Source organism: Pseudophryne corroboree, chromosome 7 (assembly GCF_028390025.1).
Source record: "Pseudophryne corroboree isolate aPseCor3 chromosome 7, aPseCor3.hap2, whole genome shotgun sequence".
NCBI lineage: Eukaryota > Metazoa > Chordata > Amphibia > Anura > Myobatrachidae > Pseudophryne > Pseudophryne corroboree.
The window spans coordinates 18,310,487-18,331,334 of NC_086450.1; the positions used below are offsets into that span (position 1 = coordinate 18,310,487).

Genomic DNA, 20,848 nt, shown 5'->3' on the forward strand with positions numbered 1-20,848 from the left:
CCCAACTGGCTTAGTACCGGGATTCTGCGGGGGGGGGGGGGGGGGGGGGGTGTACACACATATTTCATAACAGGAAAGAGGGATACAAGGTAGACAGGAACAAGTTTATTCATGGAGTTCAAAACAGCTCTGGAATTAGGGCATAGCTTGCGATGGGGAGATAATCTAGGTGCAAAACTTAAGATTCATTTGCTTTTTAAATTTGGCCCCAAGTTCCGCCATGTGGCTGAAACTTATGAATAACGTACAGTGATAACTAAGAGCAATACAGGGAAAGCCTCTATGAAGGCATGAGCATGAAAGAGTCATAGTTTAAGGTTGAGAAGTTGGAAGAAAGACTTATCTGGCGTACAGTATTTAGAAGATTTCTCTTGAACTTTCCCATTCACATGGAAGTAATTGGAGAAGTCCTAGGATCAGATGTTCTCAAACCCGGTCCTCAAGGCACCTCAATGGTTCAGGTTTTAAGTATATCCATGCTTGGTCACAGGAGACTTAATTAGCACCTCAGCCACTTTGATTCCACCATTGTGCTGAGCCATGGATATACCTAAAACCTGGACCATTGGGGTGCCTTGAGGACCGCGTTTGAGGACCTCTGCTTAGGATGATTGCAGTTGTTAATAGATAGAGTACTATGAGATGAAGTATATGTACAATGGAGTAATGAGGTAGCGTGTGAGAATGGTTCTATGACGCTGCCTTGTATTCTAGCCCTAGAGGTAGTGGAGGCAAGGAATGCCAGATGGGGTAGGTGGAGATTACGCAGTTGGTGAGGTGAAGCATTGGGACAGCATCATCCCTAGTGCACTGTAGCATGCACAGTCTCTGTTATATGACCATCTCCCACAAACAGTTATAGTAGAAAAGCTGACACATATAGAGAAGAACTTGCTGGCTTTGAGATGTTCTACTAGTAAAAGTGGTACAATGTGGTCAGATGTTGGATAAGAGCAGGGCCTTAAGGTGTGCAAGCTGCATGGAAGGCAAAGTGGGCGGCACTGTCGTGCCTGTATTTGTCTTGCAGGGTTCCTGGAATGCCTCCCCCTCTCGGCGGCAGTGCCCATGACCCCACCATAAACTGGGTTAACTTACTGTGGGTGTCCTCTGCTAAGCTTTTCGGAAGGGTGCTATCTGCCGGCGGTAAGAGGTCACTTTCATCCATATGCAAAACATAGCATTATGTTCTGGCAGGTCAGAAATGATATCAATACAATATAGAGGTAGGAAAGGCCATCTTTGGGAAGGAGCTCCCAGATTTGTAGGTGGGTGCACAGCCCCCCCTCATCTCCCACTCAGGTGCTGAGGTGGGTTTGTTCTATACATTCAATGGGAAAGTATATTACAGATTACTGCTGAAGTAATATTTCTGTAATAAAAATAGATAAAGCAGTGTTGATGTCCCCTCACTTATGATTAAAAAGGACAAGAAGAAAAATGTAAAAGTTTAAGGCAGAAATGCATCAAGGCTTTAGGGGTCTATTTACTAAGCCTTGGAGAGAGGTACAGTGAATGAAGATAAAGTATCAGCCAATAAGCTCTTAACTGCCATGTTGCAGGCTGTGTTTGAAAAAAGACAATTAGGAGCTGATTGGCTGGTACTTTAGCTCCGCCGACGTTATCTCCCACCAAGGCTTTAGTACATAGACCCCATCATAGAGAGATACTGTGAAGTGGAGAAGTTGCCCAAACCAGCCAATCTGCTTCTGTCATTGATCTGGCACAGTCTATGAAATGACGGTTAGCAGCTGATGGGTTGCTATGGACAACTGCTTCCCTTCAGCTCTCTCCAGGGCTTGATACATCTCACCTTAAATGCAAGAGGCATAGGTCCCATGTGCATTTCCAGGGGGGCACTTGAAAACCTGCTACGCTGGGTGCAGAATTAATTTCTGGGTTCTAAGACAGACAAGCGCTCACTTCCTCAGCAATATTCCGTTCCTACCTCATCCATTGGGTGATACTCTGTATAGACATAATTTTCCAAGGACACGGCCTTCGTGTTTTTCTTAGAAGTTATGGTTTTGTCTATTGACTGCTGCACATCATTGATCAGTACGCTAGAAAGAAACAACATTAACGTCAGAAATACGTTTGCGATGACATTTTGAAATGTAATAAGTATTGCCGGCTGGCAGTTAATGAATACATCAGACCGTGTGGTGAACGTGCTAATGTGGTCTCTTCAATGCCGCAAACAATCCACTAGCAAGATGGGGATGGACCCAGATACCGGGGTGTGTTTAAATCAGGGAGGTGTGGCCATACCGCATACAATAAAAAGTAGAAAAAAAACTATCTCCTCTCAGAGTCCCTGTCTCCTAGTGAAACACTGCTTAGTAATCACAGATGTTCCCTTATCATAAATATATGAGCTGATACAGTTCATTAAATCCTGACGCGTTTCACTATTATATAAATAATTTCTTCAGGGAAATCAGAGACCATTTTATAAAGTCAATGCAAATATCATAGTCAACAACTGCAAGGCTGATTCTGAATTGGGAGCAATGCAATATGAAAGGAGAAGCTCTGCACCGCGGCAAATCCATGCGGCACTGCGGGTGGGTACGGGGAGGGTGCGCCCATCCGCACAAGGCAGCCATATTCATTTGAATAGTTCATGTATCTTCTTAACCCCTTAACATGGTGTAGTCAGATGTGATGCGACCGGAGCCAGGAGTACATTTCCTGGCCACGTAACATGCTGCCCCGCACTGAGCAACCGCTTGTAGATGAGGATATCCGATCTGATCTTCCCTGGGTCCCCGGACCATTGCATTGATGCGGCAGTCTTTGACGGCCGACATGACTGCTGAATCACTGAATCGCACCCCAGAATGCTGTGTGGCCGGCATTCTGGGGAACATGTGCCAGGGATCACTCTGCTGGGAGGGGAAGATCATAACTCCTCTCCCGGCACTATTTGGCTGATCTCTGCAAGTGCACAGATCGGCTGCATGGGGGGGGGGATGGAGGGGGGGGCTGATCATGGGGGTAACAAAGCACCCCCAGGCATGTATTTTTTAAATAAAATATTTTAATATATTTTTTAATATACCTTGTACATTTTATTAAGTGATTTAAAAAAAAACCCTGACAATTTCTAAGTGGCTTTGTGGAGGAAATATTGGGGGTCATTCCGAGTTGTTCGCTCGCTAGCTGTTTTTTAGCAGCCGTGCACATGCTATGCCGCCTCCCACTGGGAGTGTATTTTAGCTTAGCAGAAGTGCGAACGAAAGGATCGCAGAGCGGCTACAAAAAAAATGTATGCAGTTTCAGACCTACTCACTTCAGACTATTCAGTTCCTGGTTTGACATCACAAACATGCCCTGCGTTCTCCCAGCCATGCCTGCGTTTTTCCTGGCACACCTGCGTTTTTTCGAACACTCCCTGAAAATGGTCAGTTGACACCCAGTAACGCCCTCTTCATGTCAATCACTCTGCGGCCAGCAGTGCGACTGAAAGACTTCGCTAGACCTTGTGTGAAACTACATAAGCCGTTGTGAAAGTACATTGCGTGTGCGCATTGGGCCGCATACGCATGCGCAGAACTGCCGTTTTTCTGCATCATCGCTGCACAGCGAACATTTTCAGCTAGCGATCAACTCGGAATGACCACCATTGTCAATTAAGTGGTTCATTATTGCGCACTGTTTCTGTGTGTGAATAATTATAATTGACACGGGGGTGGGGGGGGGTGCCTCCGCTGGCAGCCCAAATGATGTATACAGGAACATAGAGGGAATGGCAGTACTCCTACTGCCACAAAACTTGAGTTATAATCTTTTCATTATTTTGCTAATATGAGCCAATAAATTGGGTTTTTAATTTTATCTAATTAATTAATAAAAAATATATTTGAAATTTAGTGTGCTTCAACCTAGCAACTTCATTCCCTTGGCGTGCCTGTCCTGGACAGATGTAAAACATGCAGAGAGATTTAGAGTGGTCAGAGGCACGTCCTAGCCAAATTCTAAACTGCAGCGTAAAAATAAAGACGTTGCCCAGTGTGAGGTCAGGCCCCAGTGACTAGTGGCACCCCACCGTAAGACAAGGCTGAGCCTTTTTTGCCTGTATCAGCACCCCCCTTGTCGTGCGCAACGCCACAGTGGTATGCCAGGGCTGTTCCACGGCCGCAGTCCATCCCTGGCCCTAACAATGTTCATAACCTTATATTACTAATCACAGGTTTTTTCCTTTATAGTTCATTTAATGTGTTTTTGGAGATGGGACTGTTACAGAGTACTGGTACTGTACAGAGGGCGCAATTCAGAGACGTATTCATGACCTCGCAGCTGCCAATTAGTATGCAGCAGCTTTGCAAAAATATGCTCATGTTGCAGCTGCCGGGGTTTGAAATGAAACGCCCCCTGGAGGCGTCTGAGACGTGCTGCTTATGTTGATGCACCTACGTTCTGAGTCAAAAGCCGGTGTAAGCGGTCACGCACCCCTGAAATTATTGCGAGACACCTGCGTTTGCATTCCCCCTCCATCCCTTTAACTCATCGTAGCGCGTACTACCAGTCGATCACTTTACAGGTAAATCCTCGCTGTGGCCGCTGTCACATGACCATCACGCATGTGCAGTAGCAAAAAGTTGCCACACAACTTACAACATTAAACATTGCCACCATCTCTGAATCAGGCCCACGGTACTTTAGAAGGGGGGCTCACATTTCTGGAAACCTTTACAAGTATATATATAATGGTAGATGCTCAATCAGCTTAATGATATCATTCAGGTGCTCGAAAGGGAGGGGTATTTCTAAGCAAGAAAAAAGAGAGACATTGTTTTCCCCAGCACCCTGGATGATAACAGTAACCAGATATAAATCCCACATGAAATTAGAATTCAGAGATCTTGGTTACACATATTTGCGCAAATGTGTGACTAAGCCCCAAAGGCGCATGAAGGCATCGAAGTATATTTGGGGTCCGCTATGGACCCCAAATATACAGAGACACCTTGATGTGGCTTTGGGGCTTAGTCACACCTTTGCACAAATATGTGTAACCAAGATCTCTGAAATTCCAATATTATGTGGGATTTATATCTGGTTACTGTTGTCATTCAGGGTGCTGGGGGAAACAATGTCAACCTTTACAAGTAACAAGCATGAGAAAAGCCAGAACTTACGTATATGGAATGTCATTCTGGAGAAGCTTATCCTTCACTGGTTTAACATAAGAAGATGGGATTCGGACATGGACCCGGCTTCCTTGGTGAATTCCTTCCGGAGATTGAGGCTTCCACAAATCCAGCTAACACAATAGTTATTGGTCAGAACAGAAACTGTAGCAGCTCACACATAAAGCAAACATACGGCAAGTTACACACTTTATTATCTATGACAAATAACCACACGCAGTCATTGAATTACACGATCCTCCAGGCTTCTGCCTTGTGACATTATTGCTGTGTTTATATCTCATCAGAAATATGAAAAAGGGGATGGATCATTGGGTCGACCCTTACTAGGTCAAGTCATTAGGGCAACCACTATTGGTTGACAGTGACTAGGTTGACACCTGAAATAGGTCGACATGGACATGGGGTCAACACGAAAAAGGTTGACGTGAGTTTTTGGAGTTTTTTTGGTGTCATTTTCCTCGTAAAGAGACCAGGAACCCCAATTAGGGCACAGTGTCCCCTCGAATGGTGAGCGATGGTACAGGTTACTATTTCCAATCGTAGTCCAAGTTGATAGTAAAGTAAGAAAAGGTTGAAAATATTAAATAAAAAATGTGAAAACTCATGTCGACCTTTTCATGTGTTGACCTTTGCCATGTTGACCTACTGACCACATTAACCTAATGACCATGTCAACCGAATGCATGTCGACCTAAAGACAGGATACCTATGAAGACTTCTATGCTGCAGGTACAGTGGCATTTCCTCGCCCCTGGGTAATAGACCGCTCCCAGAAGCAACCACACAGTGTGCCTGTAGCGGGTTCCACCCCCTAACCTTTGCCATCTTTCATGTGTATGAATCTTTTCTGCAAGCTCCATCTTCCAAAAATATCACTCAAAAGATGGCACCAAAAAGTAAGGGAGAGGGTACTGCATGGAGGTAGGTGGCTCTATATAGAGGACACTCACATCATTAAGACATCTCTGTCAGGTTTAACCCAATATCTAACGAACTGCTGTAATGAGTAATAAGCACCTTATGCTAGGTACACACCTGAACGATGGATTGGCCGTCTGCCCAACAGGCCAACCAATCCATCGATTTGGTAAGTGTTCTGCATGCATGATATATGTAGAGAGAGTAACATAGTAACATAGTAATTGAGGTTGAATAGAGGCAAATTGCCCATCATGTTCAACCCGTATTAAATTGTGATGATTCTAACATACCCGCTAAAGTAATGTTTTATGACTAGTTATCAACTATAATTCATATTACCCCTGGATTAACCACTTTATTATTTTAAATATTATAACCTTGGATATCATTTTTATTCAGAAATGCATCCAATTCTTTTTAAAATCCATTTACAGAGTCCGCCATTACCACCTTCCCTGGCAGGGAATTCCAAATCCTTATTGCCCTAACAGTGAAGAACCCTTTCCTCCGTTGCGTTTGGAACTTTCTCTCCTCCAGTCGCAGCGAGTGCCCATGTGTCCTAAACTGTGTTCGTTTAATAAATAATTCCTCTGATAACTCTTTGTGATGTCCCTTTACATATTTGAAGATATTAATAATATCTCCTCTTAGGCGCCTCTTTTCTAGTGTATACATATTCAACCTAGTAAGCCATTCCTCACAATCCAGTCCCTCTAGCCCTTTAATCAATTTAGTAGCTCGCCTTTGAACCCTTTTGAGTTCACCGATATCTTTTTTATACACTGGTGCCCAAAATGTAACACAATATTCCAGGTGCGGATGTACCAATGATTTATACAGCGGCAGGATTACATCCGAGTCCCTTGTCTTAATTCCCCGTTTTATGCACGCTAGCACCTTACTTGCCTTCTTTACTGTGCTTTGACATTGTGTATGGTTATTAAGCCTATTATCAAAGAGTACCCCCAAATCTTTTTCCAACTCTGTTTCCCCTAGACGTTCCACATTTAATATGTAGGCTGCAAGTTTGTTTTTAGTCCCAAAATGCATAACCTTGCATTTGTCTGTATTGAACCTCATTTTCCATTTAGACGCCCAGAATTCAAGTTTAGATAAGTCATTCTGCAGAGACTCCACATCTATTTCCGAATTAATTACCTTACACAGTTTAGTATCATCTACAAAGCTTGACACTGTGCTTTTGAGTCCTATTCCTAGGTCATTGATAAATATGTTGAACAGTAGTGGTCCGAGTATGGACCCTTGTGTGTTTTCACTGACTACTGGGAACCTGGTTGAGGATTTCCTGTTGACCACTACACGCTGTACTCTGCTGTCCAGCCAGTTACTTATCCATATGCAAATAGTTTTTCCTAGGTCAAGCTCCTTTAATTTGATGATCTGTCCCCTGTGAGGCACTGTATCGAAGGCTTTTGCAAAATCTAGGTAGACAACATCCACTACTTTTCCCTGATTAAGATTATTGCTCACTTCCTCGTATAAGCTAATTAAGTTAGTTTGACATGATCTGTCCCTCACAAACCCATGCTGGTTCTTGCTAATAATCATAGCGTTCTGTAGATACTCCTGTATGCTGTCCCTTAGAATATCTTCCAATATTTTCCCACTATAGATGTCAAACTAACCGGTCTGTAGTTACTCGGATGATTTTTGGATCCCTTTTTAAATAATGGCACTACCTCAGATATACGGCAATCCTTTGGTACCATGCCTGATCTAATTGAACTATTGAAAATCAAGTATAGGGGTCGTGCTAGTTGTGAGCTAAGCTCCATAAGAACCCTCGGGTGAAGTCCTTCAGGACCAGGTGATTTATTTATTAAACTTAATTTTTCTTAGCCTCTACCGGACTATTTCTTCACTTAAACAAGCATCTAACCATGAATCATTACTGTCACAATTGTTATGCTCTACTCCCACCTTCAGTTCTTCTCTGGTGAACACTGATGAAAAAAATATTTGTTCAGTGTTTCCGGTTTTATTTCCTCATCATTTATCAATACTCCAAATTCATCTTTTAATGGATCTATAGTCTCCTTTTTTTACCTTTTACCATTTATGTATTTAAAAAACTTTTTAGGATTGGTTTTACTCTTTGTAGCGATTTGCTTTTCATTTTCCATTTTAGCTGCTCTTATTGCTTTTTTGCCTTTCTTATTACATTCCTTGTAATACTTGATGTACACTGACCCCCCGTATTTTGAACCCCGTATTGGTTCTAATTTCATCCTCGTGTTTTGGTGTTGCATAGCTACCCTCTAGTGTTTTGGTTCAGATTTGGATTTCGGTTCGGTTTTTAAAAAAAAACATTTTAAAAAAAGAAAATAGACAAAAAAAAAAAAAAAAATGAATTGCTAAAAATAGTTCAAAATGAATAAAACAGCTAAAATCAAGTCATTATTGCAATCTAAATCCCAAAATTAAGATTTATAATCTGAACTCTGAACTGCAGGAAGATCCAACTTGGGACTTTGCACGGATTGGATCCACAAAATTCAGGTGGACACATAATCAGACAGTGGGGCCGGTGTATTGGGGGTAATTCAGTGTTGATCGCAGCAGCAAATTTGTTAGCAGTTGGGCAAAACCATGTGCACTGAAGGTGGGGCAGATGTAACATGTACAGAGAGAGTTAGATTTGGGTGGGTTATATTGTTTCTGTGCAGTGTAAATACTGGCTGCTTTTTTTTTTTTACACTGTAACTTAGATTTCAGTTTGAACACACCCCACCCAAATCTAACCTGTAACCTAACCACCCAGACCCTTATCTAGTTTGTATTTAATATTGTCAACCTTTTTAAATCCAGCGGGTGAAACGCAGCCAAGTGTTGAATGGAAAGTGGCCCACTAGAGTCGGTAGGCTTGGCACAGCTCACAGAGCAGTCTATCCTACAGATGGGTCCGCGGTTATCTTGGCTAGTTTGCTGCACCTAGGCACACCATGGTTTATTAACATAAACCCTTCATCTATTGTTCTCAGCTGCAATACAATACAGAGAACAATACAGCAGGGGATTAAGTCATTACAGCAGGGGATTAACTCCGATTGCTCAATCTCAATTAATCCTTTCAAAGGTCAAGATAAACATGGACCCATCTGTATCTACTGCTTATCTGTTCTGCTCACTGCTGTGGGGCAGGTGGATGGGCAATAGGATGGTGAGAGAACAAAGTTGGTCTGGAATTTCACGCAAATTGAGTTTAGTGCTACAGCTCATTTCTAAGAGGAGCGAAGCTCTGGTGATAGTGATACAGAAATGTTTCTTTGCTGTGGGACAGTAGTCCATTCTGCACTGTATTCGTATCTCCTGAATTTACAATGTATGACTAAAGCTAGGACAAAGACATAGGGGTTAAGAGAGAGATCACAGAACTGACTCGGTTCGAAAAGCGCCATTTATTAGGCAAGACGAGCCAATTGCTGATTGCTGCTTTAATTATTGGGATTGGCTCAGTGGTAAATGGCATTTTTTTTGGGGTACGGGGAGGGCCATACCTCCTCAATTAGGCCACACCCCCTGCCATACCCAGGTCCGGCCCTGCGCTCTCTGGCCCTGCATGTGGAGCACAGTACAGACAAGACACATAGGTATAACTGTATCTTTCTTCACTGCATAAAAGAGGCGCGGTATTATATGAATATTGAGAACTGGAAGCATTTTTGGGGTGTTCACTACCTGGTGAATGATGTAACTGTTTAATAATTGCTGTATTATGTTACGGTGGGCAGGGTGTTGTACTACATTACTGCTTTCCTTCCCTCATTCGTTACCATTGTTAGTTTTACTTACCAGCCAGTCGTTCGTTATCTCTTGCAGATATGAGGCTTGTTTGGCCGTCCGTGGGACAATTTCTAGGACTTGATCTCTGTGATAAATACAATGACACCCATTACAAATACTCAGAAATCAAATGCTATATATATACTCAGACTGTGTAACAGCTAGTACTGTATGTGACATTGCATCCAAAATACATAGCTTCATACCGGCCTGCACGGACATACCCCCACAGGCTGTGCTGAATGATGAGATCACCAGGGTCACACCCCCTAGGGTCACACAGAGCACAAGGTACTGCATGGGCTGGGGGTGCAACCTTGGAGGGGGGCTACCTAAAGTACTCTGCTGCCTATATAGAGTCATAGATTATATTCATTTAGCCCAGGTGCAGTCTCCCTGCGGACCCCCTGCTCTAAGGAAGGCGGTACAGGTGAGTGCATTAGCTGGAGAAGTACCAGAGTGCACTACACATGTGTCGGTCTCCGGGAACATGTTACCCGCATCCTGTTCCCTGTGAGTTTTCTCCTGCACAGGCGCAGATCACCAGAAAATGGCCACAGGACTGTGGAAAGGAATTTCACTTGGATGCACGGCATATGGGGCCTAATTCAGACCTGATCACCGATGTGCGTTTTTGCAGAGGTCTGCGATCAGATAGCCGCCGCCCATAGAGAGTGAAAACCCGCCCTGTGCAAGTGTGTGAATGCATGTGTACGCCGTGTGAAGACTTCACCAGACAGCGGACATCTGCAAATCCATTAGCAATTCACTCACTATCTAATGATTTTTCCAGTCTATGCAGTGTGTGCAGTGTGTGCAGTGTGTGCGCAGCCCGGGACTTACTCCTACAGTGCGATACACACAGGCTGATCGTGGCCGGAGCTGACGTCACACACCCTCCCTGATAACGCTTGGGAACGCCTGCGTTTTCCCTGACATTCTCAGAAAATGGCCAGTTACCACCCCCAAATGTCCCCTTCCGGTCAGTCACCTTGCGTACGCCTAGCGATTTAAAATTTCGCACCATTCTTTCTCAGTTTGGCCTCTCAACTGCGCATTGTGATCCATACACACACGCAGTCATTCGAAAATCACCCGTCATGCGAAATGCACAGCAGCAATCAAGTCTGAATTAGGCCCTTGGTGCGGGCTCTCCTGGACCCAGGAGCCCACTTGCACCACACACACCCTGCACCCATGGAAAATATTCTGCTGGTTCCCTGATATGGGACAGGAGGGCACTGTGTCCCTATTTTTTATAGAAGGACACTGGGCCTAATTCACACCTGATCGCAGCAGCAAATTTGTTAGCAAATGGGCAAAACCATGTGCATTGCAGGTGGGACAGATGTAACATGTGCAGAGAGAGTTAGATTTGGGTGGGTTACAATGTTTCTGCGCAGAGTAAATACTGGCTGCTTAATTTTTACACTGCAGTTTAGATTTCTGTTTGAACACACTCCACCCCAATCTCTCTCTCTCTGCACATGTTACATTTGCCCCCCCCCCCCCCCCCCCCCGCAGTGCAGCATGGTTTTGCCCATTAGCTAACAAATTTGCTGCTGCGATCAGGTTTGAATTTCCCCCTTAGGATAGGATGACACTGTCTCTGGGTATTAGCTATGTATTACAAGGACTTGTGGTTTATCATTTACAGCTGAAATGATGTGCAGTTATATAAACTGTTATTCATATTGCACATGGAGAATTACTGTACTATAAAATGTTCAGAGAATACGTGTAATGATTAAATGCATGCTGATTAGGATAATGACTGCAATATAACAGTTTATAGAATAGGAGTACACTCTGCCCGTGTGGGTTATTATCATCTAAAAGACAAATTATTTCAGCATTTAAAATAAATGACCAGGAATTACTGCCCTGGAAACCAGATAGCCGGTACAGAAAACTGGTGCTGAGACTTGGCCACAGGTGACTTAAGGCCAGTACTCACTGGCCGATGTTTAGAGAGATGTGTGCTGAGCGAAGCGCTCAGCACACATCTCTCCCGCCGCTCAGCACAGCGCGATCTGTGCTGAGCGTGCGGGGGGAGACGGGGGGCCGCTCACTTCACCCATGCAGGCCAATCTAGCAGCAGCAATAGCGATGCGCGGGGCTGCGCATCACTATTGCTAAGGGGGCTATAGACGGAGCGATCGTGCTTAAAATCTAAGCAATCTAGTCAGATTGCTTAGATTTTAAGCAGCGATCGCTCCGTGAGAACCCCCTTTTAGGCATAAAATGTATTAAGCCTTAAAAAGTGATAAAGTGGAGACTTCTAAAGAGTGGAACACGTAATATGAGGGGTGTTGTATAGATGGGAAACTAATTTTTGCACATGCAGATGGGAGTGACGCGTTTTTCACCAATATTTTTAAAACTTGTTTAAAAACAATTAAAATCGTATTACATTTTTTTTTCTGTTCCCCAAAATAATGAGGCTAACAATTCAGGGTAAAACACTCGCTTACTATCAATTTTAAAGTTAAATCATCCATTCCACACTTTTTAAGAACCACAAACGCTTTGCTTCTGGCTACTAACAGCCGTCTATATTGAATGCCATCTTATCTGCCACCCTTATGGGGTTCAGTGTGATTTCCTCACTTTTTCATGCACATCCCCCAGGTCGCACCATGTAGAATTACCCCATAGTATTGCTTTGATTTACAATTTGCCTTTACAATGGAATCACGTAATTTACTGGAGTGCGCTTGGTTAAAATAGCCCAGTGAATGTAACCCATGGCTTCCGTGGATGGGACTCGTGGCTAATTGAATTTGGCCCTCACGGATGTTTTGATTACCGCATAGCATTAGATCACCACAGGTAAATCATTGTAAGATCTATCAGTGATTTTATTTAACAAGTGCAAAGAGCAAAGGAGAAAATGGGTAAATGTTTGACACATCTTAAAGTGAATTACTGGCGTCTCTTTGTCACTCAGGGGCGTGTCAGCTAGAGGAGACCTGTCTTGCCCCACCCATGGGGTGTGTCTTTCGCTACCCTCATTTTCTACTTTATCATAAAGTCATTACCTGTAATAATTGATAAGAAGTTCAACAGCCTCAAATAAATGAGCGATCTTTGTTGTACTTTAAACAGTACTCAGTATAAATGTGAAATAAATTGCATAAATTATATAACCCAATTATAAAGCGTTTTCTGCTAATGTATCATTGAGGTCAATTATTATATTGCTCTAGAAAACACAGAAGCCGGAGATTAAGCAAACAATGATCTTATTACGCTAACACACACTTTATAGCCACAAATAACACAACACGCAGAAACCTGCAGTAGACAACACTGTCACCCACTGAACTGGCTAATATATGTTTTACAAAAACTGCTCAGAAATTGTCAGGATTTTTTTTAATGATTGAATTAGGTTAAAAAGAGCATCTCAAATTTATCCAACACGATTTTATAAAAAAGAAACCCCCTTTGTTTTACATTTTGAAACATGATTTTTTTTTAACTATCGATGACCAATATATCAGTACATGGGGGGGGGGGGGGTCATTCAGAGGTGATCGCAGCAGCAAATTTGTTAGCAGTTGTGCAAAACCATGTGCACTGCAGGTGGGGCAAATGTAACATGTGCAGAGAGGGTTAGATTTGGGTGGGTTATATTGTTTCTGTGCAGGGTAAATACTGTCTGCTTTATTTTTACAATGCAATTTAGATTTCAGATTAAACACACCCCACCCAAATCTAACTCTCTCTGCACATGTTATATCTGCCCCACCTGCAGTGTAGCATGGTTTTGCCCAACTGCTAACAAATTTGCTGTTGCGATGGGTGTAGTACGGCTGACAGGCGATCAGGAGACCGCCGGTCAGCTTACCGTCGCCGGGATCCCGGCGGGGAGGGGCGAGTGCAGCAAGCACCTTGCGGACTCGCTGCGCTCGCCACGCTTCGGGCTCGGTGGCGATCTGTGGTCGCCATGGGTTCTATTCCCACTCTATGGGTGTTGTGGACACCCACAAGTGGAAATAGTCCCTATTGGTCAGCATGCTGACCATCGGGTAATGAGGGGTCGGGATGGTAGAGGAGGTCATGTGACTGTCGGTCTCACGACCGCCGGTCACATGAATACCACTCGTTGCGATCAACTCTGATTTACCCCCACTGATTATTGGAACATTGCAACATTGCTGCTTTTGCATTTTCCCCTGGTCATTGCTCCTTTGTGCAGCCCCCGGGCATACACTGGAAAGGTGGGGTAAGTTTTATCTACATTTCCCTGCCAGCCGCTCTTCTCTGCAGGTGTGTGTGTTTGTGTGTGCGTGTGTGTGTGTGTGTGGGGGGATTCGGGGGGGGTTGTAAGGAATCAGAGGCGATTTTGACCATCTCTCGGGACCACAACCCATATCTGCTACATTGCTGATTTTGCCATTTGCAGCAGATCAGATGATGGTGGCCACACTGTGCCTGCTGTAATCTAAAATACATAAATTTTGGAGGCCAATACAGCACAGAGCAGTGGCGTAACTCTCTGAGTTATGCCATTGGAGGCATGGAGGCACTGGTCTCCGGGCTCCAGCTGTCAGAGGTATACCAAGAAAGAAAGATCAAGGTGGCTGCTGAACTAGGACAGATCTCTCTCCGCTAATTTCAGAGTGATTTGCTACAGTCACTGCTGTCTAAGTTTTCAGCCCCCTTTGCAGCCCCCGTGAGCTGAAGAGTAGGGATGGACATCGATGGTCGATGTTTCCGAACCATCGATGTTTTCGTTTCGATGGTAGTGTTTTTAGCATTTAATGGTGCCCTCCCGATGTTTTTCACCATCGAATGATAGTCATTTGATGGTCTTCCGATGGTGGCTTGTTTTTTTCTAATTCCAAATAGCTATGCCTCCCCTTGCTGCTGTGTCTATCAGGGAAACTTCCTAAGTCCGTTGGAGGCTGTCTGTTTCAGACATGAGCCTGCTCAGCCAGTCCCCTCACCCCCTCCCCTCTCTAGGCTGCTGCTAGGCAACAGGGCCCACTGCAAGCTCTGATTGGCTCTCACTGACTCAGAGATCCAATCAGATCCCAGACCTTACCCTGCAGCAGCAGAAGCCACAGACACTCGGAGCTCAGGAGGATTCAGAGGAGACAGAGTGACCTCACTGATCTTTATATCACTCCAGCTATACACCACCATTGATCAGGGGGAATAATTTAGGAGGGCTATGGACAAAGTCCTTGCTTGAGTATGTTTTGGACTGTTGGAAAAACTAAGAGAAAACACAAAAACCATGGAAAGAACATACAAACTCCACACCATAATCATCTGAATTGGTCCCATGTGAGACAGCAAGGCAAACCGTGCACTGAGCAAGTTGCCATCCACATTATTGTAAGAAATTCCCAGTCGGTACGCCGTACCGCCGGGTCGTCCACAATACTGCATTCCGCTGGCTTCGTTCTGTGTGAGGGGAGGAGAGCGCAGCGCAGTGCCTCTCCTGCCCCTCAATTCTCTTGGATGCCCAGTCTCACTCTCCATCGGCGGCGGCGCAGTCAATCTGAATAAGGCACCGGTTTACTAGCCAATCAGAGCTCATGGACCGGCAGCCGTGGCTCCTGATTGGCTGGCGGTCCGCGAGCTCTGATTGGCTAACGAACCGGCGCATCATTTCAGATTGACCCCGCCGCCGTTGGAGAGTGATACCGGGCATCAAAGAGAATTGAGAGGCAAGAGAGACGCTATGCTACGCTCTCCTCCCCTCACATAGAAGAAACAGAGCCAGCGGTAAGGGGTGGGGGGCAATGAGCGCACAGTGGGACAATGTATATCTGCCACAGGGGGGCATTGTATATCTGACACAGTGGGGGAATTGTATATCTGGCACTGTGGGGGAATTGTATATCTGGCACTGTGGGGGCATTGTATATCTGGCACAGTGGGGGCAATGTATATCTGGCACTGTGGGGGCATTGTATATCTGGCACAGTGGGGGCAATGTATATCTGGCACAGTGGGGGCAATGTATATCTGGCACTGTGGGGGAATTGTATATCTGGTACTGTGGGGGCATTGTATATCTGGCACAGTGGGGGCAATGTATATCTGGCATAGTGGGGGCAATGTATATCTGGCACTGTGGGGGAATTGTATATCTGGCACTGTGGGGGCATTGTATATCTGGCACAGTGGGGGCAATGTATATCTGGCACTGTGGGGGCATTGTATATCTGGCACAGTGGGGGCAATGTATATCTGGCACTGTGGGGGCATTGTATATCTGGCACTGTGGGGGCATTGTATATCTGGCACTGTGGGGGCATTGCATATCTGGCACTGTGGGGGCATTGCATATCTGGCACTGTGGGGGCATTGCATATCTGGCACTGTGGGGGCATTGTATATCTGGCACTGTGGGGGAATTGTATATCTGGCACTGTGGGGGCAATGTATCTCTGGCACTGTGGGGGCATTGCATATCTGGCACTGTGGGGGCATTGCATATCTGGCACTGTGGGGGCATTGTATATCTGGCACTGTGGGGGCAATGTATATCTGGCACTGTGGGGGAATTGTATATCTGGCACTGTGGGGGCATTGTATATCTGGCACTGTGGGGGCATTGCATATCTGGCACTGTGGGGGCATTGCATATCTGGCACTGTGGGGGCATTGCATATCTGGCACTGTGGGGGCATTGTATATCTGGCACTGTGGGGGCATTGCATATCTGGCACTGTGGGGGCATTGCATATCTGGCACTGTGGGGGCAATGTATCTCTGGCACTGTGGGGGCAATGTATCTCTGGCACTGTGGGGGCATTGTATATTTGGCACTGAGGGGGCAATGTTACTTCATCATTGGGCATTGTGTGTGTATATTATATATGTATATTATACACACAATGTCCAGTGATAAAGTAATATGTTGCTCAGAGTCTGGTCCTGCCCCCGATCCCAATTCCCACATTGCAAACGAAAATGCAGGCTTTTGCGCATGAACTAGTCATATAACTAGTTTTCACCATCGAATACTTTTGATGTGATGGTTAGTAACCATTGCATCGAAAGTTTCAATGGTGGAACATTGCCATCATATGATGGTTTGCTTTCGATGTCCATCCCTACTGAAGAGTCTTGTAATGTGTGATAACAGATCAAAGTGTTTACAGTATAAGGTGAGCTACAGCTCTGCTGTTGTGTCTTATGTGAAGAAAGAAAGGAGAGCAGAGGTTGTTTTAAGGAAGTGTTACTAATTATTATAATAAAACTGTTTTTAATCAAATTTGAAGAGAGATAAAATTGTGAGAGCTAAAGTACCAACCAATCCGCTCCAAACTGTAATTTATCAAACACAGCCTGTAAAATGTAAAGCAGAAGCTGATTGGCTGGTACTTTATCTCTCATAATTTCATATCTGCAAGCTTTGATTTAAAAAAAAAAAAAAACCACCAGAGCTCTATTTATTGTCATTTGAAGCCAGCGCCTAAAAATTTTGTATCACCGCAATTAGTTGCAATAAGGAATTTTTATTCTCCCTGATATACCATTGCCAAATCACTGGGGCGTCTGCACACGTGTAAACCGGAGCCACTGGGGGTGCACCACCTTCTATTTCACCTACGGGCACCTAGCATGAATTTACGGCCCTGGCACAGAGGTTATTCCTGATGCCTGTATAGTCTACACAGGCTTCACATGTGGGTTGTGTTGTTTATGACCACACTAAAATATACCTTCACAGAAAGCATTGCTATGTGGAATGAGAAGATATATTTAGCTAATTGTGAAAACAATTTAAAGAGGAACAAACCTCTTTAATACGGGGTATTTACAGCCCTGCCACGGGGCATATCTCCAGGGTAATTTCGGAGTAACAGACATCTTAATAATTGGGCATACAAAGCCCTATTATGAGGACAGTCTACAGATGGGTCCACGGTTATCTTGGCTAGTTTGCTGCGCCTAGGCACAACATGGTTTATTAACATAAACCCTTCATCTATTGTTCTCAGATGCAATACAATACAGAGAACAATACAGCAGGGGATTAAAGTCATTACAGCAGGGGATTAAGTCCGATTGCCCTGGCTCAGATAATCCTATTAAAGGTCAAGATAAACATGGACCCCTCTGTATATGGCCCATAATACAGCTTTATAGTCTTCCATAATTGTGCTCAAATTATCATACATAATAGGCCTCTATATACTTAGACACCTATTATGGGGGTATAAAGACTTATTATGGGGGTAATTTCCACACAATAAAAATGGAACAGATAACAAGATAGTTATTATGGGGCATAGAGATCCTTATTGTGGGGTAATTTCACAGCAATTAAGGCAGAATGAAATACTTTATTAAGAGGCGTATTCGCTATACGCCCCATGATAAATCACTTTATTCTTCCTTGAAAAACTGTCACAGAGCACAAGAAATAAAGTTAAAAACACAATAATATTTATTTTTCACAGATAAGCATTAATTTTATAGACCATAATGATAAAATTTCACATAGACATATAATAAAACAGTTGTCATAACTTTCCAGCTCAGTGATACTATATTTGACACATTTGTAGCAACATTAATAGATACCATATTGTATAACAGTATCAGAATACAGCTTTTAAAAAATACAATCAGCATTCCCTAGTGTAAAATAAACTGAGTTCCACAGCTCAACAGATAATTAAACTGCACATTTACCCTCAGCTTGGTAACTGATTAGACGCAGGGGTGGCCAGACTTTTGGAGTCGGTGATCTACTGTGAAAGCTAAAAAGCTTTTGTGATCTACCTAGGAGGAATAATAGCGCGCGCCGTAGGCGCGCGCGCAAAAAAAGGGGCGTGGCATAACAAAAAGTGGGCGTGCTATAACTAAAAGTGGGCGTGGTATATATATAAAAAAAAAGGGACGTAGCCTTGCTGCGCAGAGTGTAATGACTACCTCACGCAAAATAACACATTGGCCCCCACAGGTAAAAACCTCAAACACATATGCCCCCAGTGCCAGATACACATGCCCCCACAGTGCCAGATATGCCCCCACAGTGCCAGATACACATGCCCCCACAGTGCCATGTGCCCACAGTGCCAGATATGCCCCCACAGTGCCAGATACAGATATGCCCCCACAGTGCCATGTGCCCGCAGAGCCAGATATGCCCAGTGCCACATATGACCCCACAGTGCCAGATATGCCCCCACACTGCCAGATATGCCCCCACACTGCCAGATATGCCCCCACACTGCCAGACATGCCCCCACAGTGCCATGTGCCCGCAGAGCCAGATATGCCCAGTGCCACATATGACCCCACAGTGCCATGTGCCCACAGTGCCAGATACAGATATGCCCCCACAGTGCCAGATACAGATATGCCCCCACAGCGCCAGATTACAGATATGCCCCCACAGTGCCAGATATGCCCCCACAGTGCCATGTGCCCGCAGTGCCAGATATTCCCCCAGTGCCACACATGACCCCACAGTGCCAGACATGCCCCCACAGTGCCAGATATGCCCCCACAGTGTCATGTGCCCGCAGAGCCAGATATGCCCCCAGTGCCACACACGACCCCACAGTGCCAGACATGCCCCCACAGTGCCAGATATGCCCCCAGTGCCAGATATGCCCCCACAGTGCCATGTGCCCGCAGAGCCAGATATTCCCCCAGTGCCACACATGACCCCACAGTGCCAGACATGCCCCCACAGTACCAGATATGCCCCCAGTGCCAGACATGTATAGACTATAGAACAGGTTACCGTTGGTGTGTGGTGAGCGCAGCGCGCGCCTCTCCTGCCTGCTGCTCCCGCTCTGCCTCCTCAGTCTGACGGCAGCGTGTATGGCTCAAATCAGGTGCCGGTCCGCGAGCTCTCATTGGCTAACGAACCGGCACCTGATTTGAGCTATACACTCGGCCGTCAGACTGAGGAGACAGAGCGGGAGCGGAGGGCAGGAGAGGCGCGGCTTCGGGTGGCTGGGCGGCGGATCGCGATCGACTGTTTGGCCACCCGTGGATTAGAGCATATTAGAAAAAACAATTGTTCCTGGGTTTTAATATATAATATTCAGTGCCCCACAGATGGACCAGTCTATTGCAAATCTCGTGATGTGAGGACACCTGGTTTGATAGAGCAGCATGAATAATAGAAATTGTTCATAGACACTTTTAAGCTTCTTATTGTTAATAGGGAAAAAAAGTCACTTTTTCACATCTGGCCAGACCGTGTTTAGGATTTTATACAAGTGCTTGTTCTCACCGCTAAACTGCACAGCCCATCACTATCCTAATGGGGTGGTCTTCTGGTTACCGAATGTCGGGATCCTGGCGCACAGTATACCGGCGCCGGAATCCCGACACCCGGCATACCGACACATATTCTCCCTCGTGGGGGTCCACGACCCCCCTGGAGGGAGAATAAAATAGCGTGGCGCGCGTAGCATGCCACCGTGCCTGCAAGGGGCTCATTTGCGCTTGCCACGCTGTCGGTATGCCGGCGGTCGTGCTCCCGACGCCGGTATGCTGGTCGCCAGGAGCCCGGCCGCCGGCATACCATACTACACACTCCTAATGATATGGGAGTAGCTTCAACTATCTGTAGTATAGGACGTAGGGATACTTACTAGGAAAGCTGTAGTGGAATGCCAAGGGAGCAACTAAATAATGTGTAGAACCACCATAATAATATCTTTTACAGTACATGAGTCACAGTGTGATGGGAATACTGCACCTTTTCCTGCAAAAGCAAAACCGGAAGGAGAAAGATGCATCCAATTTATAGTACAGGGATGATGCTGGATATCAGGCCCTGATCAGCCCCTGCGGAGCCTATTCTTTTCCTGCATGTATGTGCCTTGGAATGCGGTCAGTATTCCGACAGTCAGAATACGGAAAGTTGGATCCTCATGGTCAGAATCCTGCCAGATCCTGCCGGTAAGTACTGAGTTATGGTTAGGGACTAGGGGGAAAGGTTAGGCTGCAGGGGTGTTTAGGGGTAGATT

The 20,848-nt window shown here is 45.1% G+C and overlaps 1 protein-coding gene across 1 annotated transcript in view; it reads right to left on the minus strand.

The window, feature by feature from the left end:
- LOC134943984 (carboxypeptidase O-like) overlaps positions 1-19,717 on the minus strand; it is a 32,809-nt gene extending 13,092 nt beyond the window's left edge. The window contains exons 1-4 of the mRNA XM_063932533.1: positions 19,609-19,717; positions 9,891-9,966; positions 5,142-5,266; positions 1,946-2,060 (exon numbers count right to left, since the gene is read on the minus strand). Coding sequence (XP_063788603.1) covers positions 1,946-1,954 — 9 coding nt within the window. The 5' untranslated portion in view covers positions 1,955-2,060; positions 5,142-5,266; positions 9,891-9,966; positions 19,609-19,717. The remainder of the gene's footprint in view (positions 1-1,945; positions 2,061-5,141; positions 5,267-9,890; positions 9,967-19,608) is intronic.
- Positions 19,718-20,848: the final 1,131 nt, after the last annotated feature.